This window comes from Canis lupus, chromosome 1, assembly GCF_048164855.1.
Source record: "Canis lupus baileyi chromosome 1, mCanLup2.hap1, whole genome shotgun sequence".
Classification (NCBI taxonomy): Eukaryota; Metazoa; Chordata; class Mammalia; order Carnivora; family Canidae; genus Canis; species Canis lupus.
This window is the reverse complement of record NC_132838.1, coordinates 50407779-50432888: the sequence shown is the minus strand read 5'-3', so window position 1 is coordinate 50432888 and position 25110 is coordinate 50407779. Positions and strand designations below refer to the sequence as shown.

At 41.5% G+C, this 25110-nt stretch overlaps 1 protein-coding gene across 1 annotated transcript in view; it reads left to right on the top strand.

Moving 5' to 3' along the window:
* Window positions 1-25110, top strand: part of PLG (plasminogen) — a 38063-nt gene that overhangs the window by 9335 nt on the left and 3618 nt on the right. The window contains exons 5-17 of the mRNA XM_072829905.1: window positions 1636-1775; window positions 3923-4043; window positions 5899-6017; window positions 7175-7337; window positions 8055-8200; window positions 11393-11558; window positions 16049-16230; window positions 18023-18171; window positions 19170-19263; window positions 20545-20665; window positions 22108-22182; window positions 22784-22924; window positions 23796-23902. Of these exons, the coding sequence (XP_072686006.1) occupies window positions 1636-1775; window positions 3923-4043; window positions 5899-6017; window positions 7175-7337; window positions 8055-8200; window positions 11393-11558; window positions 16049-16230; window positions 18023-18171; window positions 19170-19263; window positions 20545-20665; window positions 22108-22182; window positions 22784-22924; window positions 23796-23902 (1724 nt within the window). The remainder of the gene's footprint in view (window positions 1-1635; window positions 1776-3922; window positions 4044-5898; window positions 6018-7174; window positions 7338-8054; window positions 8201-11392; window positions 11559-16048; window positions 16231-18022; window positions 18172-19169; window positions 19264-20544; window positions 20666-22107; window positions 22183-22783; window positions 22925-23795; window positions 23903-25110) is intronic.

The following is a 25110-nucleotide window of genomic DNA, read 5'->3' as shown; positions in this document are numbered from 1 at the left end:
ACACAAAAGCAGAAGGTGGTTGCTTTCCATTTGCTTTTGCGGGTGTACTGTTTGGGAAGACCAAGAGCATGGACGGATGCTTAATAAAAAAGAACAATAAAACCAGGAATCCCAGATTCCAGGTGGAGTCTGAGAAAAGAACAAAGGCGATTATGTTCAGGGTTGCATTAGCCTCAATTAAGCCTTCCAAGTCAGAACCCTTACCACTTGTTCACCTCAACATTGCAGAGCAAAGGAGCAAATAGAATGTAAATGAAAAGCAAATGATCTCACAACTTGCCCATGAATTATTTTAGTGTCGTTCTTTTTGTGCTTTCCCCCAGGATGGTATTAGGTGGCTTTAACAGTAACAATTCTTATCTATTCTCAGTGACAATGTGTATCAACTAGGAATTTAGTGTCTACTATCCCCTCTCCAACAAATTGCCTTTATTATATCTCTATGAGATGGGCAGATATAATATTCCCAAGATACACAACTTATAGAGGAAAAATGATTAAACCAAATGGCCAAATTATGAAGGGTCAGGGGCTTTTTAGAGATAGTTTAGGCCTTCTGAACCCAGCAGATGAGGACACTGAGGCCCTGAGAGGCGCACTTTGCCAAAAACACATGCATCGAGGCACAGAAAGGATATCTGCCACTTAGACCCTTCAAGTCTTGGGCTTTCAATCTAATTTTTATCTCTACACAACTCATTTCTAGAACTGGAAATGAGCATAACTCTACTCCCCCACCCCACCCCACATATGAAATCAGACAAATTTTAACTTGAGATGCTACCTATTAGGTGTTCTCACTGAGGCAAGATATATTCTGATATTGTGCCTCAACGTTTTCATCCATAAAATAGAGATAATAACACTTTCCCCATAGTGGTTTTACTAAAGCTAAATGAGAGAACGTGTAGAAGGATTTCAGTATTGTCTACCGCATAGTTTACACAGACAGAATCGCATTAACTGCTGCTATTTTTACAGAGAGAAGGGCAACTGATGAAAGCAGGTGTTTAGAAAGAATCAAGAATTTGGCAGGCGTTTGAGGCCTTTGTATTTCTAGTGACTGTGCATAAAAACACTGACTCTACTTCTATGACTTAGCTGTCAATATGGTAATAGTGGTAATATTAGCTACTGTACTGAAACAGCCTATGGGTAAAGAACTGGAAATCAGACAGCACAAATGCTGCAGCACGGAGCTCGAATGCATGAACCCCATAAGAATAGAACCTCATTCTGCCTTCCAATAACATACTGATTTTTCAAATATATTTGACCCTTGAATAACACGGGATTAGGGCCACTGACCTCCTGTGCAGTTGAAAATCTATGTATAATTTTTGACCCTCCCCCAAAAGCTTAGCCACCAACAGCCTGCTGTTGACAGGAAGCCTTCCTGAGAGCATAACCAGTCAATGAACACATATTTTGTGTGTTTCATGTATTATGTATTCCAATAAAGTAAGCTAAAGAAAAGAGAATGTTCCTAAGAAAATTGTAGGGAAGAGAAAAAACGTTACAGCACTGTACTGTATTTATTGAAAAAAATCCACGTGTAAGTGGAGCCACACAGCTTCAACCCATGCTGTTCAAGGGTTCACTGTAAAGTCAGGGAGTCTTTCCTACCCTCCACAGCTATACGCCTGAGAAGCACCCCTTGGAGGGGCTGGAGGAGAACTATTGCAGGAACCCTGACAACGACGAGAACGGGCCCTGGTGCTACACCACAAACCCAGACGTGAGGTTCGACTACTGCAACATTCCAGAATGTGAAGGTCAGGAGCGGCTCTAGAAAGTGTTTTTACGTCTACCATTTATCTGTAATGTGATTTATGTGTAATGTGTGTAAGCGATTCCCTACGGGGATGTTATTGGTAACCAATTAGTGGCATGTTTGACAAAATTAAGTAAGGCATGTACCTCTTGGAAAAGACCAAAAATTTGCTCAGACACCCCTCCTTATTGAACTTAATTATTTTATTAAAATGTTACATTGATGCATATAAATAATCAAACTAGATTTTGATTTTATATTTCTGTCAAATTATAAATTGTTAAATTAAAAATTAAATTTATATTCTAGATGTAATTTCTTATGCTTAAAGCTCTTACACAGTAGAGCCAAAAATAGACTTGTAATTAAATAGTTAAAAATGAAACTACAAAATTAGGGCACCTGGGTGGCGCCAGTCAGTTGAGTGACTCTTGGTTTCAGCTCAGGTCATGATCTCAGGGTCATGAGATCAAGTCCCACGATGGGCTCCTGGTTCGGTGGAGAGTCTGCTTGCAAATTTCGCTCCCTCCTTCCCTCCCCTCCCTTGCTCACTTTCTCTCTTTCTCTCAAATAAATAAATCCTTCTTTTTTAAAATGAAATGACAAAACCAATAAAATCCAAATAAAAGTATTAATTTAATGTGATAGACTTTGTTGTTTCATCAAAGATAAGCAACAAACCAGTTTTTAAACCAGCAGTTTTTAAACCATTGTTTTTATGGACCGTAACAGTGTACTTTGAGAGTAAATGCCAAAAAAAGTTTAAAACGTCCTATTGAAAAAAATTCTCTTCATTTCATATTTTCTGCTACATTTATTGATGGAAAAGGGTAACAGATGAGGGTGGAATCTGTGCTACAGTGTGGCTAGTGTTTGCTCTGTGCAACAGCTCAGATCTCCCATCTTTGTTTCAACCATAGAGATGCTTTATTGGCGCAATGTTATGAGGCCATCTGGCCCTTAATCCACACGAAAGCATCAGTTTTGTATCAAGTCTGCCTCTGTCTTCTGTATCAGTACATAAAAAATTAAAATTGTGTTTCTCTGCTGCACCATGGTATTTCAATAATTCCAAACCAAAGTTTCAGTTTTTAAATAATGTAGGAAAGCAAAAAACAGCCAGTCTTCTCAGTACAGAAGTCCCTTATTATACTCAAAGGACACGTTCCAAGACCCCTAGTTGATGCCAAAATCTGCAGACAGCACACAACTTTTTAGATACTATGGTTTCTTTTCCCCGTATGTGCATACGATAAAGTTTAATTTACAAATTAGGCATAGAAAGGGATTAACAGCAATAACTGATAATCAAGTAGAATGGTTATGACGATACAGTATAATGGAGCTTATGTGAATGTGGTCTCCCCACCTCCACTTCTTATTGTACTATGTTCTCCCTTCTTCCTCTTGTGATGACGTGAGATGATAAAATGCCTACATGTTGAGATGAAGGGAGGGGAATGTCGTAGGCACTGGGATGTGACAGTAGGCCCTGTGAACCTACTGACGATATGTCAGGCCACCTGCTTTTGGACCGAGGTTCATCTCAGGTAGCTCAAAACCAGAAAGCAAACCTGTGGATAAGCAGAGACCGCTGTCATATAAAAAGAGAAACACTGTCCCTGTAGGTGAATATCAGTCCCCAGGGAGGTCATGGGCATAAACCAAAACTCAAGCATTAAAATCTTGAGAAGGTGCCAGCTGATTTGGCAGTCATCCACGTGATCAGAATAATTTCATAGACATTTTTAAAGATCATTGTTGAAATGAAAACAAAAAGTATTTAAAAATCCTAGCAGAGAACTTAAGGATTTCTGAGACTACATGCACCTTCTCCCCATCCCCCTCCTACCCACCAAGGGCCAGCACCTTTGAGGACAGGGCATTATGGAAATTCTGGATGTGGTCATGACTAGAATAGTTGAGGGGATGTTGAACAAGATACACTAATTTTACCATTTGAAGAGAGAAGGACATTTTAGATTGTATTAGAAGAGTCCTTACAGTCAATTTTGTTGCCAGGCTATTGTTGGAAAAGACGAATGAATAGCTAGCAGGTGGTATTTGAGACATTGCTAGGTTGACTCTTTTGCAATTCACCCATTTCTGTTTTTCTTCCTTCTTCTCTTCCTTCTCCATTCTATGCAGAGGAATGTATGCATTGCAGTGGGGAAAATTATGAGGGCAAAATTTCCAAGACAAAGTCTGGACTCGAGTGCCAAGCCTGGAACTCTCAAACCCCACATGCTCATGGATATATTCCTTCCAAGTAAGTCTTATGGGGAAAGAAATTAGATGTTTACAACTCTGCAGCTCTATGGGGCATTTAAGGTTATTTGGACATTTTAGCATTTCTCAGGAAGCAAAGGCATCTGAAGTCTTGAATTTCAAAGTTGGTACCTTCCCACCTGACTGCAAGTGAGGTATACATTCTTGCTACTCACAATGTGGTCCATGGAGGAGTGATATCACCCGAGAGTTTGTTAGAAATGCAGAATCTCTGAACCTCTGAATCTGAATTCCCATTATCACCAGATTCCTGGCTGATTAGTATGCACACTAGATTTTGAGAAATTCGGATACGTGTCATTCTGATTTTCCAAATATTTCCCTCTTCTCTTTATTCCTTCTCTTTATCCTCTTCCTTTACACTGACGAGGTTCAAGGCTTCCTGGTGTATGATCTATGGGTGGGCTTTAGGGGTTTGGTAAATCCAACATTTTATGTGTATTTATATCAGTGAATTTTTCTGGGGTGGGATTCCTAACTTCCTCCGAAGTTTCAAAGAGGATCTTGAATTCAGAGCAGGAATAAGAATCCATGATCTAGAAAGTAATGATGATTTCTAGAGTAAGATCTTGTGGGTCTTCTGCTGTACGTTACTTGCACCAGAAAATGCCTCCTTCTCTGTAGCTGCTTTTCTTCTGTCTCTTCATTCTATGACAACGGTAGAACCATAATGGGGCTTTTAAAACTCCTAAGAAATGGGACTCAGCCACAGATTTCCCTGTGGAACACAGTCCCACTGAATTTCGGTACCTCCCATTCCATATTGCTAGCTTAAAACCCAGCTTTGTCATTCTCCTTCCAAAAAGAAATATGGCAAAAACCTCAAGGCCCAGGCTGGGTACATTCACTTCCCACAGACAAGAAGAGGCTTGCTCAAGCCACTGCTGGCTGCTCTCTGCGTCCCGACTGAATATTTACAGCGTCAGAGAGGCCCACTGAGTATGTCACAGTCTTAGTCACTGGGTCTCTGCTGAGGTCCCTACCGCTCTATTTGGCCAGGTGCTTACAGGAGCATAATTATCCCTTCCAGTTTCTCTAAGCTTGAAGGCCAGCAGAGCCAGAACCTGGCAGACAGGAAGGGCCATCCATTCCTTTGAGTTATGAGGACGCTGATTTTTTGCTCATACCGTGTATTAGAGGACTATCTAATGATCAGGGAGTACTTTGTGTTGCAAATTAGCTATCATTAGCAGCTGAATAACTGGAGTTGGCTTACATTAACTTTCCGGGTGGCCAAAATGATTAAGTTCTCTGATTTTTGCCCATGTAAACTGTTAGAAAAACATCCCTTAGAATATTGAGCTGATCTTTCTAATGAAGTTGTTATGTCTTTGAGAAAAGCCTGCATCTGGTCATTTCTTTGGATACCTGACTGTGCCTTGCACACAGCAGATGCTCAATATTTGCTCATTTGAAATCATTCTCGGCCATAACTGTAAAATGTTCAGTGCTATTCAAATCCTTCTTGAGGCACTTGGGTGGCTCAGTGGTTGAGCGTCTGAGTTCAGCTCAGGGCGTGATCCTGGGGTCCTGGGATCAAGCCTGCGTCAGGCTCCCTGTGCGGAGTCTGCTTCTCCTTCTGCCTGTGTCTCTGCCTCTCTCTCTGGGTCTCTGATGAATAAATCAATAAACTATTTATTTTTTTTTCAATAAACTATTTAATAAAATAAAATAAATTATTTTATTTTATAAATAAATATAATAAATAATATAAATAATATGTAATATATAATATATAATATAAATATATATTTATAATAATATAAATGATAAATAATATAAATAAATAAAAAATTCTTTAATAAAATAAAATAAAATCCTTCTTGTCAATTCAGATTTCCAAGCAAGAACTTGAAGATGAATTACTGCCGTAACCCTGATGGGGAGCCCCGCCCATGGTGTTTCACCATGGATCCCAACAAACGCTGGGAATTCTGTGACATTCCCCGCTGTAGTAAGTATGGCTCATACCCAGTGCTCAGGGATCCTCCCCCGTTCTGCCCTTGGAATAAAAACAAACAAACAACAACCAAAAAACCCCCAAAAACCAAATAAATGAAAACTTTGTATCAGTGCTTGAGTGCTGTGCCTAAGAAGTGCCCTCCAGGTCCAATAAGATGTCACTGATCTTCTAAAACAATTTATTGGTTACTGTAGAAAATTGATCAGAGCCTCCACCGATTATGTTTTTGTTGTTTTTCCTGCCTCTTCTGAGTACAGCTGAATGTAGGTTTTGGAGAAGTACCTCTATTATCCTAGTTTTCTCTAGTTCTAAAAGGCAATAGACCTGTGCTTTCTGGTACATGGATTTCCTTATCAGTTAGAGTTCCTTGTAACTGTTGCTTTATAAGCAGATTTCTCCAGATGTACAGTTTTTCAGTGAGCCAGACTTGTGAAAGACCAGCAGAAAAGCATTCAGGGGGACACTTGGAAGGAATGACTTGGAAAGAATCATTTTATAATATTTTCCTTCTGGGAGAATTTGTAGCAAAAGACTAAATATTTAGACAAGGACAGACATCAGAAGTTAAAAGAAAGATGCAGAAAATCCTGATGGTGGCTTCCTGTTCTTTGATCTGATAATCATCCTTTAGAACTCTGAGGGTTATCAGGTGCTCTCCTTTATGAATATCAATTTCTCTTTTTGTCACCTTTTTTTTTTTCCTCTCAAGAATTTCTTGATTTCTGTATTATACATTTTCCGTGGAGATAATTTTGCCTTCTTTCAATCGACTCTCTTTTGTTTGACTTTATGGAATGCTGAGTGGCACCCAGTTATGTTTACTCAATGAATAATTTATTCATCATAAAGGAAGTTGTATCATTGGTATAGGTGACACTTATCACGTATGATGAACTGAACAGAGGAAACATAGAAAGAAGCATCTACACCAAGGGTCTTGTCCTGGGAGGAGTTCCTTGTGAGATGATCTCATAAACACTGATTCTAGCAACTCAACTTCTTTTGAAAATGGTAGACAATTTTCAAGGGCCAGATTCTAAGAGAGGATGAGCAGAAGGCAGGCTGATACTCTTTGCATCCATTCCTCTACAACATCCATGAATTCTTTATTTTAAAAATATTCATTGCAACATATTACCTCATTCAAGCAACACCACCACCCCCTTCGGGCCCAACGTACCAGTGTCTGAAGGGCAGAGGGGAGAGCTACCGAGGGAAGGTGTCCGTCACTGTCTCTGGACATACATGTCAGCACTGGAGTGAACAGACCCCTCACAAGCACAACAGGACCCCAGAAAACTTCCCTTGCAAGTAAGTGCGCCTCTGGTCTCAATCCTCTGGTCTCAATCCCCTCTGGAATGTGAAACCCCACTGACTTGGCCTTGGTTTTGTTCCTGGAGGAACCTACTTTAACAGTATTCTGGAATGAAAACTGGCCAAATCATCTGCAAAGGAAGTGAAATTTTGCGCTTGATTTTGTTCTAAGACTCCTTCTCAAAGTACGGCTCACCAGCCCAGCAGCATGGGCATCAGCGAATTTGTTAGGAATGCAGATTCCTGGGTCCTATCCAGACCTACTAAATCAGAAACTTGGGAGTGGGTCCCAGCAACATGCTCTGACAAGCCCTCCACTAAAACGCACAGTGAGATTTGAGAACGGTTAAATTCTGCTGCTGTAACACTTGAATTCCCTGGCTCTGAGGTATCCTTGAGGCAGGAACAGTGCAGAAAATACTGTATTTTCAGCATTGTGCATAGGGCCTGGCACCCAGCAAAAGATCAATTTTGTTCGACTATCCACAGTTGAGACATATATTCCCTTCATTTACCAGCGAGAAGCATCAGTGCCATAACTCTACAGACCCTGTGGAATCCCAGTTCTGCTTCAGTTTCCACCTATTATTTGGTCTGTGTAATTCTGGAGAATTAGCTGGATATATCCCCAATATCACCATTAATAAGCATGGGTGCATCATTATTTATTTAGCCTTTTTGGAAAGCCGAACTCATAATCACTTCTTTTTTCAGAAATTTGGATGAAAACTACTGTCGCAACCCTGATGGAGAAACAGCTCCATGGTGCTACACAACCAACAGTGAGGTGAGGTGGGAACACTGCCAGATTCCGTCCTGTGAGTCCTCTCCAATAACCACAGAATATTTGGATGCCCCAGGTAAGAAAAGGGGATGAAAGCTTATCGAGGGCCCCAGTGTGCCCTCTTTTTCCACTCCAATGGGATCACAATACACATTAGCTTTGCTTATAGTTTAATTCTGATCTGGTCAGAGGATATGCTCTGTGATTTCAATTCTATTAATTTGTTGAGGCTTGTTTTAAGGCTCAGAATATGGTCATCTTGCTGAATGTGCCCTGTGTCCTTGAAAGGAGCGTTAGCTTTGCTGTTGTTGGGTAGAGTGTCCTGTAAAGGCCAATTAGGACAAGTGGGTTAGTATGGTTCCGCTCTTCTGAATCCATACTAATTTTTTTAAAGTCTCCGTTCCACTGATTACTGAGAGATGAACAGTGACATCTGCAACTTCAGCTGCAGATTCATCCGTCTTTTTGGTCTTTGCTTTATCTATTCTGGAACCCTCTGTTAGGCATATATACATTTAGGGTTGTTATGTCTTCTGAAGAAATGACCCCTTTATCATTAGGTAATGTCTTCCCTTATCTTTGGAAATATTGCCTGCTCTAGTCTACTTTCACTGATAGGAATACAGCCCTTGAAGCTCTATTTGCACTGGTGTTTGCATGATACCTCTTTTTTTCTCAGCCTTTTTTAATGAGATGCTTGGCATTTGCATTTAATGTAATTGTTAATATGGTTGGATTTAAGTTATTTCTACTTGTCCTGTTTGAGCTTTATTCCTTTTAAAATCTTTTTCTGCCTTTGTTTGTGTTCACTCAATATTTTTTGATTCTCTTTTATCACCACTATTTGCTTATTAGTTAAACCATTTTGATGTTTTTAGTATTTTTTCTAACATTTAGAATATACATCTTTAGCTTACCCGCATCCTACCTTCGAATGATATTACTTTACTTGATGTATAATGCAAGAACCCGAAAACATTGTATTTCTATTTCTTCCTTCCAAAGTGGTGTGCTACTGTTCTCAAAGAACTTATTTCAACTATGGTATAAATCTCACAATATATTGATATTATTTTTGCCTGAATAGTCACATTTCAAAGTGATAATAAACTTAAAATATCTATCTATCATCTATCTATCTATCTATCTATCTATCTATCTATCCCATTTCTGACGCTCTTCATTTACTTTTGGAGATTCAAATTTCTATCTGGTATCACATTCCTTCTGCAAAAAAAACGCAGCCTTTAACATTTTTTGTAATACAGATCTGCTGCTACTGACATCTTTCAGCTTTTGTATGTCTGAAAGTCTTTATTTTGCCTTCAGTTTAAAAAAATAATTTTGTTGGTTGTAGAATTCTGGGCTGAAAATATTTTCCTTTTACCACTTTAAACATGTCACTCCATATATTCTGTTCTGAACAGCTTCTGCCGAGAAATCTGGTCTCTGTTCCTATGTATTTCATACTTCTTTCCTCTCTGGCTGCCTTTAAGACTTTCTCTTATTGTTGTCTGCAGTCTGATTGTGATGTGTCCTCATGTGTTGTTTATTTCTTTACTTTTTCATGTTTATCCTGCTTGAGGTTCTCTGAGCTTCTTGAATTTGTGGATTGTTGATTTTCATTACTTTTGTAAAATTCTCAACCATTATTATGCAAATATTTTTTCCCTGCTCTCATTCTCTCTTTTTCTATTTTCCTTTTCTAGACTCCATTAGCCTTTCATATTATCTCATACCTCTTGTATGTTTGTTCTACTTTTCCCTCCACTTTTTTTTTTTGTCTTTTTACATGTCACGTTAGATAATTTCTTTTAACCTACATTCAAGTTCACTGATTGCCTTTTCGGTTGTGTCTAGTTGGCTGCTCAGCCCCTCAAAGGAATTCTTCATCTCTAATACCATGGTTTTATTTCTAGCATTTGCATTTTATTCTTTTTTTATAGTTTCCGTCTCAGCTGAAATTCTCCTAAATTTGTGTGTATCATTCACCTCTACACTCAGATGCTTCAGCATGTTAATCCTCACAGTCTCTAATAGTCTGCTCTAGTCATCTCTGAGTCTGGTTCTTTTGATTGCTCTTTCTTTTTTGGTATATCTTGTGATTCTTTTATCAAATGCTAGGCATGCTGTGCAGCAGACTAGTAGAGATTGCAGTAAATATTCCTTCCACTTTGAAATGGACCCCCTCCTTTCGTAAGCATGTTGTGTGGGTGACTGAGTCAACTAGTCTCAGTGATGAACTAGTGATGAACTAGTCAGATGAACTGCGTCTGAGCCATTGCTGTTTTTACTTTAAGCAAGCATCCCATTCCTCATATCCCCTTCTCACTCCTTCACATTCCTTAGAATACAGTTTGGGGGTGGGGCTCAAGAGTTTTCTTAGGATTCCTAATTCAGTCTCAATTTTTAGCAGTCACTGCATGTTTACACCACGAAGGGGTCTTGCTCCAAACCAGACTTTTGTGACAAACTGCTATAAAATTACTTGTTTCTCAATGCTATGCTCTTGATGGGTGTGGGCATTCTCTACCTTCCTCATCTACCCTCAGTCTTAGATGGGCTCTATGCACATAGGCTTTGAAGGTAGTGTTTTCTTAATGTTCTTCTCCCTTCTTTCCATGGAACTAAATTCTAACTTGTATCTGTGGTGGTTCTTAAGTAGAAAAGTAGCAGACTTCTGCTCCACATCAGTGAAAGATCCTTGGCACAAAAGAATTCCCAGGCCTCCCCTAGAGGAGAATATATTTTTGCCTCTGCCCCTCCCTGAGAGGCAAGGGATATTTTGCTTGCATGCTTGGATGTGGAACTATTTTCTGCCCCATCTCCTAGCAGCTTAAGGCTTTGGCTTTGTATAAAGAAAAGGTCTGGGGAAACCCATACAAGGATATCATTTCTGCCCCCACTGGAAACCACTTGCCACATGCGGCCTGCACTACTGAATGTACCTCTGAGCTCCTACCCAATTGTTCTCATGAACACTCAGTAGACATCCATAAACAAGAATTGCACATGAGTGCAATTTCCAATTAAAAGCACTCTGACCCATGTGTTTTTTTCCTGAGCTTTAATTAAATATTTGCAAGAAAAATTAGGTCATTAAAGTTCTACAGTGTGATGGAGATATTGTTTTCTTTGCAAGTCCATTTGCCTCCCAATATGGAAAAGAAAGCAAAATTAATTCCCAGAGACTATAGTTCTGTTTGTGCCATCAATTGCTTCACATATCTGTTCTAGTGATTACTTAGTTGATTATCTTCTATTTCAGCTTCAGTGCCACCTGAACAAACTCCTGTGGTCCAGGAGTGCTACCACGGCAATGGGCAGAGTTATCGAGGCACATCATCCACTACTATCACAGGAAGAAAATGTCAGTCTTGGTCATCTATGACACCACACCGACATGAGAAGACCCCAGAACACTTCCCGGAGGCGTATGTCTTTGATTTTTACCATGAGGGGAACAATAGCCAATGAAAATTTCTGTTTGAAGGTCCATGCTTTAAACTAACATCTTAGAATCAAATTTATCTTGGCTCCAAGAATACGAGGCAAATGTCTTGGGCACCTTGCTTTTGAGCAAAAGCTCTGAAAAAGGAGAAGTTACAGACTGGTTATCTTTCCTGAGTACTTCTGTGAAAGGAAGAGGAGATGTATTGAGGTGTTGAGTTCATGCTAGTGGAAAGCTCAGGAGACCAAAAGACCAAAAACTTAGAAACAGTACTATTCCACTTCCACAGACCTACTAAAGACCCATGCAATCTTTCAACTATGGAATCTTATTATTCCAACCTGCAACCTCTGAAATGAAGTTTGTGTTTGTCATTGGATCACAAATATCTATATACTTGAATATATATATCATCCAGTATATATCACTTAAGTTGTAGTAATATATGGGTCCTGAGCACAAGTGGTCTGCAGTGGTATGAGCTGCCAGGACATAAAGAGCAAAAGCAGGAGGGCAGATGAGTGTTAGGAAGTATACAGATGCTGATAGGCAAAATGGACAGGTAGATGGGCAAAGAGCAGCTTTCCCACCATAAACATTTACAAAATGTAGGGAAAAACTGTTTGCACCTGATGGACAACAGTTATCACAGGACTGAGAACCTTTAGAAAGTGAAATAAATTATTAGTAGTAAATTAGTAATTGGGCTTACTGAGGCAGCTATGATTTTGTAGGCTGGGTAATAATAAGAAAAGATCAGTGTAGAGAAGGAGCTCAACTAATACGCACAGCTCTCCTTAAATCTTGGCTGAATATAGAGGTGCACACACACAGGGAGAGATTCCACAAAGTTCATGGGACAAAGAACAACCATGAGGAAGAAACAACTACCAGGGAGTGGTGAGATGAATGGGGATTATAGAACCCACACAACATTGGGAGATTCTATGTTCAGAGGCTTGAAATTCTGACTATCCAGAGAGGAGAGACTTCATGGAACACTGTAAGCATCCAGTAGAGACTCTAGAAGAGTCACACGTTAGGAGTAGAATTAGTGTATTCCTAAAATAAAGATTATTCTAGAAACACCCCACCAAAGCTTAAAAGCAACCCTAAGAGAATCAGAATAATCTATTAGTAAATTAGCTGTTTGCCACATGTAAATTCAACTGTCTTTAGAGGAAAACAACAAAATCCAGTCAGTCATGTGGCATATACAATGCCTGGCACAAATTTAAAAATACCAGACATACGAAGATAACATTAAATGCGATTCAGTGCCAGGAGAAAAATCAGTCAAAACAAGCAGACCCAGAAATGATAGAAATGATGGAATAAGCAGACAGAAATTTAAAAAGATATTATGATTGTGTTCAAGGATTTGAAGGAAAATAGGAATATAAAAGAGAAAAGTGGACATTCTAAAGAGAAAAGAGAACTATAAAGGAGCCAAATGGAAAAGACAGGACTTAAAAAATATATCTTAAATAAAAAATTCATTAGATGGCCTTACCATCAGGTTAGACATTACAGAAGAAAAAGTTAACTTGAAAATAATGCAGTATAAGCTATACAACCTGCAGTACAAATTCAAAACAAAAACTGAAAGAAAATAAACAGAACTTCAAAGATCTCTTCAAAAAGTCTAATATATATTTAAATCAAGTCCCAGAAGGAGAGGAAACAGATATTGAAACAGAAAAAAATACTTCAAGCAAAGATGGCTGAAAAATTTTCCAAATATGAAGAAAATTATAAACTTATAGGTTCAAGAAGCTCAATGAACCGTAAATAGAATTTTAAAATTTATCAAATTTTATTAAATATTCAAGGAGAGTTAATACTGATCCCTTATAATTGCTTACAGAAAATAGAGAAGGAGGGAATACTTCTCAACTCAATTTGTGAGGCCCAAAAAACTGAGATACAAAAAGTAGACAAGAATATTGCAAGAAACTACAGAACATTTTCTGTTGTGAACGTAGACAAAAAGACAACTAAAATTAGTAAAATGAATGCAGGTTTGGTTTAACATTTACAAACAATCTACATAATCCAATATGTTAACAGAATAAAAGTGATAAATCATATGATTGTATAAATAGATATAGGAAAACATTAGACAATATTTAACACTTATCCATGATTGTAAAAAGTCTTAGCAAACTAGGAATAGAAGGGAAACTCCTCAACTTGATCAAGACAATCTACAAAAATCTTCCAGCAAATATGTTAATGAGGAAAGATTAATACTTTCTCTGTAAAATTGAGAAGAAGAAAAAAAAAATAAAGAGCCTAAAGTTTAGAAAGGAATTAGTACATCTGTCTTTATTCACAGAAAACTAGATTAATAGATTCAGAATCCTAAGGACAAAAATAAGTGAATTTTGCAAAATCAAAAGATACAAAAGTAATACAATTTCAATACACAACAATCTATTGTATATCTATACCAGAAATAACCACTTGGAAAAGAAAAATTTTAGAACAAATCACTGGCAATGGTATAAAAAATGAAGTATTTAATGATAAATTTAAGAAAATGTTTATAAGAGCTATATGCTACATACTGTAAAATATTGAGAAAAATTTAAAAGATCTAAATAAATATATACTATGTTTGTGGATTCAAAGAATCAATATTAATTCTTACCAAGTTGGATTTTGGATTCAACATACATTCAAGCAAAATTCCTGTGGCTTTTTTTTTCTTTTTGGGGGGGAAAAAGACAAAATCTATATGCAATGGACCTAGAATCACCAAAACAATCTATAGAAGAAGACAAAAGTTGGAGGACTCACCCACCCTGATTTAAAGACTTATGATAAAAGTGTATTATCAAGACACAATGGTACTGGTGGAAATATACACAAATAGAGAAACGAACATTCCAGAAACAGACCTGTATATATTTACCGTATTTAAATACGGTTAATTGATTTTCAATATGGATGGCAAAGCAAAGCAGTAGGAATAGGAAATCTTTTCCAAAATGATTCTGGAACAAATGGATAGCCATACAGAAAAACAAAACAAAACAACCAAATCCTTGACTCTTCTTATCTCACATTAGATAAAGTCCTTCAACCTGAAGGTACAAGCTAAAACCAAAGCTGAACTATGAAGCTTCCAGGCAAAAACATAAAAGAATATTTTCATAGCCTTCAGGAAGGCAAAAATTTTTAGACAAGACCTAAAAGATGGAATAAAAGGAAAAACATATCTAATCTGGACTTTAACAAAATGAATACTCCTGCTCACCAAAAGTCACTATTAAAAAAAATGGATATGTCACAGACTGGGAGAAAAATATACTCAATGCATATATTTGACATGGCTTACATCCAGAATATATAAATATTTTTCCTACCTAATAAAAATGGACAGAACTTCCTCTGGCATTCCACAGGGAAGATATACAAGTGGCCATTAAGTACCTAAAAAAATTCTCAATATCTTAGCCATCAAGGAGATAAGTTATAACCACAATAGCCCATTGGCAGTGCCTGCCATTAGAACGACAGACGATAAGTGATGCCAAGATCATAGAACAACCACCCCCCTCCTCCGTGCTGTGTGGAGTATGAAATGTACAATTATTTTTTAAAAAAATATTTTATTCATTCATAAGAGACCCAGAGAGAGAGGCAGAGACACAGGCAGAGGGAGAAGCAGCCTCCCAGCAGGGAGCCCAATGTGGGACTCGATCCCGGATCCCGGGATCACGCCCTGAGCCACCCAGGTGTCCCAGTGCACAGCGTTTTAGCAACACTGTGAGTCAGTGGACAGAGGGTACTGGCCAAAGAGTGTCCTCATGATGTCACCCCTCGGGGAAATAAGTTTTAGTTTCAACTTATACAGCTCTATGTGTTCCTACAGAGGGATACAGACACAGTTGTACACGCATAGGAAATCATCCTAATAACGTGAGCTTTAAATACAGTATTGGTTATCTCTGGGAGATGTACGACCCCTGCCCGTGGAAAGGAAGACATTTGAGTACTTTCATTTATACACATATATTATTTCAGTTTTTAAAAAATATTTTATTTATTTATTAATCTGAAGCACAGAGAGAGAGAGAGAGGCAGAGACACAGGCAGAGGGAGAAGCAGGCTCCGTGCAGGGAGCCCGACGTGGGACTCGATCCTGGGTCTCCAGGATCAGGCCCTGGGCCAAAGGCGGCGCTAAACTGCTGAGCCACCAGGCTGCCCTATTTCAATTTTTATATGGAGCACATATTACATTTGATTTTTGAGATAAAAATTGTAATCGATGTTTTCAGTGCGCCCAGTTGTTCGGAAGTTGAGAGCCATCTGTTTGTCGCATTATAATAATAACTGGTACGTGCAGTATCTTTAATGGAAATGTTTCAAAGTCACTGATTAGCACTCTATTATGACAAAAGGCTGAGGGTGCGGGGTGCCCTGGAAGATTCTCCACCCTCCTGACCTGTGTTGTGGAATTTACAGTGGCCTGACAATGAACTACTGCAGGAACCCCGACGCCGACAAAAGCCCTTGGTGTTACACCACCGACCCCTCTGTGCGCTGGGAGTTCTGTAACTTGAGAAAATGCTTAGACCCGGAGGCGAGCGCCACCAACTCCCCTGCTGTGCCCCAAGTTCCCAGCGGACAGGAGCCTTCTGCATCAGGTGGGATGTCTGTGCCCAGGCCTCTGGCCACCTGGGCACCGGGATGATAAGAGGAGGCCCGTCTAACGGAGGCAGAGCGCTTCATTGCTCCAGGGAACCGAGCGCAGCCCAGGGTCTGCCAAGTGGAGGCCAGCCTGGCGTGGCATCCGGGATCGGGGCGGCCAGAGCCGCTATTGCTGGTGTAACGTGGGCGGGCTGTGTTTTTAGGACTTGAAAACCAAGTGGTTTGGAGGGATGGATAAAATTCGAGCCTGCGTGGATTGAGAGGTGGAGGATGGCAGCGCCGGCTGCAATGGTACCTGCTAGAACACCAAATCCTTGCCTCCCCCACGGAGACATGGAAATGATTAATTTTTTTTTTAAAGATTTTACTTATTTATTCATGATAGACACACAGAGAGAGAGACACACACACACACACACAGAGAGAGAGAGAGAGAGAGGCAGAGACACAGGCAGAGGGAGAAGCAGGCTCCATGCAGGGAACCTGACGTGCGGCTCGATCCCTGGTCTCCAGGATCAGGCCCTGGGCCAAAGGCAGGGGCTAAACCACTGCGCCACCCAGGGATCCCGATTAACTTGGTTTTGAACAGACTGAACTGGGAGTGCTCGCAGGACAGTCAAGCCCGGCTCTCCAGCACGAACCTGGCAAAGCCGATACGTGGCTTGCAGGGTCACTGAGCACAGAGATGGAGGCAGGAAATAATCACAGCCTTCTGTGCTTCCCTGGCCCTCGGGGAGCCGCTCTGAGCGCTTAGCACCTGCTTCCGTGCTTGTCTTACCCCCGGCCCCAGCATGAAAACTCCGGCTCCGTGACTTGCCTGGTCACTTTCAGATAATTCAAAAGCCTACAGATGGTGGGGGTTAAAACGAGAACTTTGGTTTGAAGTTGGCACCCCTCTCTGTCCTGAGTGGGCTTGGCTGCTCTGCAGAGGAGAACCTGGCCCAGTCTTCCTTGAACAGGCTGGTACCTCTCTCTTCCCTCTCTCTTGGTGATGCTTCGGGCTCCATGCCCACCTGGGTGTCCCTCTTGGGTGAGTCTTGAGATGGTCTACCATGGTTCCCCCAGGTGCCTTCCCCCCATCTGGTGCTTGGGTAACTCCCTTACCCCGGTCCTGGCAAACATCGGGCTTGTGGACCACGGGCAGAGAAGCTAGCTGGCCCAGCTTCTGCATTTTGGGTTTTTCAAATGGCCATCAGAACACTGGTGCCCTGGGTCCCCTTATGGGACATGCATCATGATCTCCGAGGGTTTTTGTGGAAGCCTCTTTTCCCTAGGCTTGAGACAAGGGATGGGCTTGGAGGAGGAGCCCCAAGCCGTCTGCGGATAAAGCCCTTCATGCCAAAGGATGGGAACTCACAGCCCAGCTCTAGCCAAAATAGTATCTTGGATAAAAATCCTTTCCAATTTGCACTCTTTTTTTTTTTTTTTTTTTTTTTTTTAACACAGCCTTGAGAACCAGGTGTTTGAGGGTCATCTGACAGTTCACCGCAGCAACTGCTTTATGCGAATCCTCCGGGTGCTGTCTCACCTCTCAGCTTATTATAAAATTGACTCTCTTAGTGTCCTGGCCAAAATTCCCACGCTAACATTTTGGCTTCTGATTATTTCCCAGGCGTTTTTAGTAACCTGGTAAAATAGGCAGTGTTCGCTGTAATTGTCAGCATTCCAGCGCCTTAGGGATGTGACCACAGAATCTGTCATTAGAGAGTCCTGGCACGATGGCCTATCTTCCCTACCATCCTGGGTCTGGGCAGTAACACATAACCGCCCATTTCCTCTTCCTTACAGACTGCATGTTTGGGAACGGCAAAGGATACCGGGGCAAGAAGGCAACCACTGTGATGGGCATCCCATGCCAGGAGTGGGCTGCCCAGGAGCCCCACAGACACAGTATTTTCACTCCAGAGACAAATCCACAGGCTGGTCTGGAAAAAAACGTAAGCCACTTTGATTTGGACTTGGTTTTGCCTTTTGCTGACCAATCTTTGCTAACAGCACTGGTCCCATGTTACGGCAAGTCAGCCTGGGCCGGTCCTTGGTGGTGGCAGGAGGATTATGAGAAGTCTCAGGAACTAAACCTCCACGTGACTGGCACCAGCACGGCCACTATGGTTTGCACAGGCAAGCAGACTTCTATGCTTGTGACCACTGTCCACAGGTTCCTCCTTTTGTTTGCATTTGTGACATCCCCTGCTTGCTGCTCTTATTATGTGCTGTGTCTAGTTTTTAGTGTTTGTCTTCCATGTTCTGGTGGTCAAGGATGGCTTTCATGACCTTTTAGTCAAGACAAGGGACGGGCTTGGAGAAGGAGCGCCAAGCTCCTAGAAGAAAATGTGGATGGGCCACTAGGACTCCACACAGTAGGATTTCCTCTAGTCACACACTCTGTGGGACCGGTTTACCTTGGGGGTAGGTAGAGGAGAGGGAGACATTGTCTTCCTGTGGCTTGAACCACGGAATGTGCACAGTTCTTGGGAGTAATTTCTGAGCCAAGAGCAAACAGGTGTCATTGGGTAGTCAACTGCTGATGTGAAGCAGGAACAAGACGGGTCAGTCATGTCTCATGGTCCTCTACTACTTGCTCTCTCAGAGGTCCGCTGAGACAGGCTGCTGGAGGGGAGGCCCCTTGATGTCATCTCTACCTCAGGACCCCTCAGGATCTCCACCTTCCTTCCAGGAGAGTCACTCACAGAAGGAGCTTCTTTGAAGAAGGGAGATGTGACCAATGGCATATGGTCACATCATATGGTCACATCATATGAGTCAGAAGCTTATAACATCCTAAAGAATAACTTTGTCTCCCACCACAAAAAACTAGGAGCACTACCTTTCATCTTCTAAGGACTTTCAGGGAAATGTCTGTCAGAACACCTTCTCTGTTCCCCTGGGCCTAGTCCCCTATACACCTGTCTTATTTTATTTTTTTTTTTTTTAGTACTGCCGTAATCCTGATGGTGATGTCAATGGTCCTTGGTGCTACACAATGAATCAAAGAAAACTTTTTGACTACTGTGATGTGCCTCAGTGTGGTAGGTTGCTGTCCTTCTTGTAAGGAAATGACTTCTCAGATAAATGCAGCATCACATCCCTGATATGGATTTGCAAAAGGAGGACTTTTTGCTGAGCATTTCAGGCGAGCTGCCCTCTCTTCATCCTAGGCTGCTTGAATCTGTCCTCCTATGATCCCATTTGTTAGGGAGTCGCCCTTCCCTGACACCTTAAATAAATACACAGTCCTTCAAAAAGAGCAAATAGGTGATCTAATCAGCCTCAGGATGCTCTCACTGAACTCTCCATGTCCCGCTTGGAATGCCTGAAAAACAAATATAAGTCCAGTCCCCAGATAGGAAACTCTCCCTTTCAGTGGCTGAGAAGTAAAAAAATTATACAAACATTTAATGTACATTGTAAACCTATACATTGTCATTCTGAGAATTCAATGAGAAGTAATATCAATTTTTACTAAGCCCCAAATCTCCTTTATTCTAAAATTACAGTTCATTACCTGTACTTTGGCCACATCACTTAAAGAAAGCTTGGCCACCAGCAGATGCTCTTGCCTTCTAGAGGCTGGAGCTGTTTGGGCATTAGTGAGTGGTACCAAAGATGGGGCATGACCCCGTTTGTCTAGGTGGAAAGGTAGGAGGTAGATAGAGCATACGGGCAAGTGGATGTAAGTCATCCCCAGTGCACTGGCATAGTCTTGGGAAGCTTCTGGAAGTCCCATCTAGAAGCTGGCTGAGAGACGTTCAGGACAGTTATCTTTGTTCCATACAATCACACACACACACACACACACACACACACACACACGTGCACATATATGCGCACGTAGAGCTTCACATGAAAGAAATACCCATAGTGTCTTTCAACGGGGATGACAACTATGGTTTTCAGTAAACTCTATGTAGTTCAGATGACAATGATGATGACGAAGAAAAGACGATGATGATGGTGATGAAGATGGGAACCTTGATATATCACGTCAAGTCAGAATAACAATTGGTGTCCGTCAGGGTCCTCTCGGCAAAGCTCTCACTCTAACACCTAACTCTACCAATTTATTTAATCCCTTTGCCCCAAAATAACACAGAGGTACTTATATTTTCCTGAAAGGAGAAGGTTCTGTGTTGTCTACTGTCACTTCTGAACCCTAGGAAAAAATATCCCCAAAGGTGCTTATGACCTTGCTGTTTAGTTTGGGCTTTGAGATGTCACAACCTCAGTGCTTTGGCCATGACCTTGAGTTGTTTATGCAGAATTGCTTTTGCTTCTTTAAATGTGATTCTCTTCTTCACTTTGCGACACAGTGTCCACTTCATTCGATTGCGGAAAGCCCCAGGTGGAGCCAAAGAAATGTCCTGGAAGGGTCGTAGGTGGGTGCGTGGCCAACCCACATTCCTGGCCCTGGCAAATCAGTCTTAGAACAAGGTAACAGCATTTCCAGAAACACTGAGTTCCATTCTTCTGTGTAAGCCCTGCAAAACCTTTCTACATCCACACTCAGTGCACACAGCTCAGGTATCGGCACTTGCCTTGATTCTTATATATTCTTCTTAGGAGGAAGGAAAAACTATGAATTCAAAAAAGTTACATTTTTCTAGGTTCTTTCCTTTGAAAATAACCCAAATTGGAATATTTCCTTGAAAGATAACTGTTCCTACTGTTGAAATCTACAGATGTAGCAATTTACACCAAGCTCCAATCTTACTGGAAAAGTATTAAAGATGCCTGGAGGGTTTTAGAAATGCCCATTGTCTCTATGTAAGACAAAGGGAATGGGATATTTTTAGAAATGTGGTATGTTGGGAGAGGCACGGACAAAATTATCTATTATCTTTCACTGAAAAGATTCTTTTTTTTATACTTTTGTGAATTATTGAATTTAATCAGAGGATGCCCACTCACTTACAAGCACACCCCCTTCAGTGTAGGATAGTTTAGGATCACCATAATTTAAGAGTGATCAGTTCCAATTCTATGGAACCCAGAAAGTTTGGGTGATTGTTTCAGTGGCATGAGCTTCTAATAAGTTTGGTTTTCCTGGATGTCTCAAAAAAAAAAGCACGTGTGTGAAATGTGCTTTTCATGTTGCTTCGTCATCTCATTTCTGCACCAAGGCGCACATATGTGCTCAGTTGCCATTCTCAATTGCCTTCCTCCCCTAACCGTGTGAGAGTCCATCGATAAACTTGATTTCAGTACATTTCATTTTTTTGTTGAGTTGACTTTTCTTCTCTTTGCCTTCTCATTTATTAAGTCCTTGCTATACAGACCTTCACCTTTCACATCTTCAAATTCTTTCTTTCCCAAACTGTGCTGTGGTCTGTCTCCTGACTGATTATTATCATGCCTGCTCTTGGAAACTTAGAATTTCTGTCCCTTTACTTATGATGGGCATCACGCGGAGTGGCTCACACCAAGAGGGTAAAATGAGCAGATTCCCATGAGTCATGATGGCTATTTAGAGTCATGTCTGGCTCTCTGAAGAATGACTCATCAAGCCTTGCATAAATCTTGTCATAAAGAAATAAAAGAGGCCTCAACAGGATGATCATTGGCTGGTCACTTCTGTTGGAGTCCAGAGCCAACAAGTCTAAACCATGCACACGGGCTTCCTATTGCAGCCTTGCAGCTTTGCTGTCCTGTGGACAAGCTGTGCTTCAGCCTGCCCCACCCATTTCAAGTGTAGTGAGGATGAGACCTTCTAGAAAACCCACTACTGAAGCACACCTTGCCATCCTGATGATGGGCTCGTAGTCTTTTTCTTTGAGAACATCAACATTATAAAAATTGAGTGAACTCTTCTTTCTAGTTTCCTATAGAACATATCATCAGATTTGAACTATAATTTTGGCATGTTTTCCTTCTAGATATGGAAAGCACTTCTGTGGAGGGACTTTAATATCCCCAGAGTGGGTGCTGACGGCAGCCCATTGCCTGGAGAGGTATGTCTAGGGGACAATGGATATGAGGACTTATCCTAAAGACTCCTTGCCTTCTTCCTCGCCCCTCTCTTTTTTTGCTCTCCTCCCTCCTTTCTTTCAGTGTCTCCGTCCTTTCTTCCTTCCTTGGCAGTGAAACTAGGCAGTGTCACTAGGACCATGGCAGTGACACTTAGGGACCAGGGAGCAGATGTGAAGGCTGAAGCAGAATTTCTAGGGCCATTGGATGAGAGAGGAGGGGAGCATTTCTAGAGAGAAACAAAGAAGGAAGACCCAGGGAAGGTAAGTTTGCAGGCCTGGGTCAATGGCAGACCTGCTCACTGTGGCAGGCATTCGTCCTCCCGGTTGTCCTGACATGGGTGTCTGCTCTTGGGCTGATTTCACTATTGATTTCATTCTTCCTCTGTGGTCAGACCAAAAGCAGCCCCAAGAGCATTCCTTAGTGGCCAGACTTAGGCAAATAGTGAACTTCGTTTCTTGCCACTCAGAGGTTGCTGATTATAGGTAGCCAAGTAGGGAGAAGAAGCCATGTTTATGACTCAGAAGGGCACCTGATAAAGGGGCTGGCACATTGTTTTGCTCCTGATGTCACCATCTTTCCTAGATCCTCGAGGCCTGCATCATATAAGGTCATCCTGGGTGCACATAAAGAAGTCAATCTTGAATCAGATGTTCAGGAGATAGAGGTGTACAAGCTGTTCTTGGAGCCCACACGTGCAGACATCGCCTTGTTGAAGCTGAGCAGGTACTAGCTCACCCACGGTTTTTACCCCAAGAGCAGTGAAAACATTAGTTTATGTCCGGGTTTCATGGGTGTAACAGGGTTGTGGGAGGGGCACCGTCCGGGACACGAAAGGCGTGAGGACTTTGGGGAACAGAGAAAATCTGAGCTTGGCCCCATTCTACCACACACAGGCTATGCCCTTGAAAAAAGACATCAAGATTCAGCATGCTCATGTGGAAAAAGAGTAAGCTGAAACTTGAAGTACATGCTTCCTCCTGAAACTCTCAATGTTTGCCGGTCAGCTAACATACTCACAGAATTATTCAATTCTTCTTTGTTGACTGTTCTTTCAAGATAATATGTTGGGGGAAAATCCAATGAAATTTTGTATTTCAAAGCACTTAAAAAAGCTACAATATAAACACACACAGACCCATACACACACAATTTATAAATGCAAATTCTTCCTATCCTTGGTTTTATTTTCCTTGTTGAGATAGAATTTTATTAAGTCTGAGAAGATGACAAATTTGCTTATGTTATTTAAAGTTCGTGATATTTGGAAACAGGTCCCAACAAAGGAAACTAAATGAACAGCTATTTTGAGAACAGGCACATTTGGGCGAGTCCACAAAGCACAAGGAACACAGGCGCCATATCTGGTGGATTCCAGATGGCAGTGGGACGATGCCGATAGTGGTGAGGATGGGCCAGGCCAGCACAGGGGGAGGCTTGTTTTCTGCATCGCACTGTGTCAGTGAAACAAGAAGTACCAGCTTGGAGGATTCTGGGGCTCTGGGCACGTGGCATCTAGTTGTGAACGTCCAGTGGATGAATGGCACAAGTAGCCTAGTGGGGTGGGTACATGTAACTTTGGATGGTTTTCTTTCAGCCCTGCTGTCATCACCTCAAAGGTAATCCCAGCTTGTCTGCCACCCCCAAATTATGTGGTTGCTGACCGGACATTATGTTACATCACTGGCTGGGGAGAAACCCAAGGTGAGCTAAGTCCCATGACTCACACAGGAATTGGTTTAGACCTCTAGCCTACATGGGAGAATGTCCATTTGTGCAAATTTCTACTGGTGAATGAAGTCCACCTCTCTTGACTTTGACTGAGTTCCTGCCTAAGTCTCCATATTCAGTCATTAAGGGACATGGGTAATGGATGGGGTAGTGTTTCTCTGAGTCTCTTGGCCCACAAATTCAATGTTAATACCAAATCCCTGGGTAAGTAGGGTTTTGAAACAAGCCTACAAGTTAAGGGTGTTTGATTATTTACCATGTGAAGTTAGCTATACTGAGCTCCCAAACATGGTATGCAACACCACCAAAAATTACAGTGAGGCTCATCTCCCCAAATACCCACATTCCTGTTGTATGTGTGCAGGGACTGTTGGGGGTGGGACAGCCTGGCAGCTAGGGGACAGAAAGAAGGTCCTGGTCGTAGGATGGCATCTGGGGTGTGCGCGAGAGGGGAAACGCTTATGCTGGATCCTGTATCAGCACCTGTACTGCATTTTGGGGACCCCGTCTTCTCTTTGCAGTATGCCCTGATAGTAACCACACCCATCAGACTTGGGCCTCGAAACATTGTAAGGATGTCTTCCATCTCTGCCTCACTTTCTGCTATGTGTTGGAGAGGGCACAGAATGGGAGTCAGGAGCCCCACAGAGTAGATCTGGCTCTGCCACTGGCTGGGCAAATGGGACAAGTCACCTGATCTCTTTGTGCCATGTGGCCTGGAAGCCCTCAGCTGTAAAACCCTGGCTTTCAAGTTGTGCCTTACAGGTTATTCTTCTGCACTCGCTTTCACTTCCAGAAAGGTTTTGTGGTTTAAAAAAAAAAAAAAGGTGAAAACGATCGATCTAAATCACTTCAAATTTGTCTTCCTTCTTACTGCATTTTTCCTGCATTTGTAAAACCCCATCTCCTGAATTTTGCACGCTCGCCTCCTTTTTGTATTTTGGGGTCTGTGAGCATTGAGATGTGAAGGGAAACTTCAGAAGCGAAGCGGTCACCGTGGACACCATGGATGTGACTGGCTGTTCCAGTGTTTTGCACTTAAAAAAAAAAAATGAAACACCACAAACCTCTATCACTTTGGTATTTCCTCCCCCATTTTGCAAATGAGGGATCCGAGGCTCCAAGAGGTGCAGGGCCGTGCACCCTGGGAAGCGCTTGCACACAGCTGGTGGAGAGCTGGA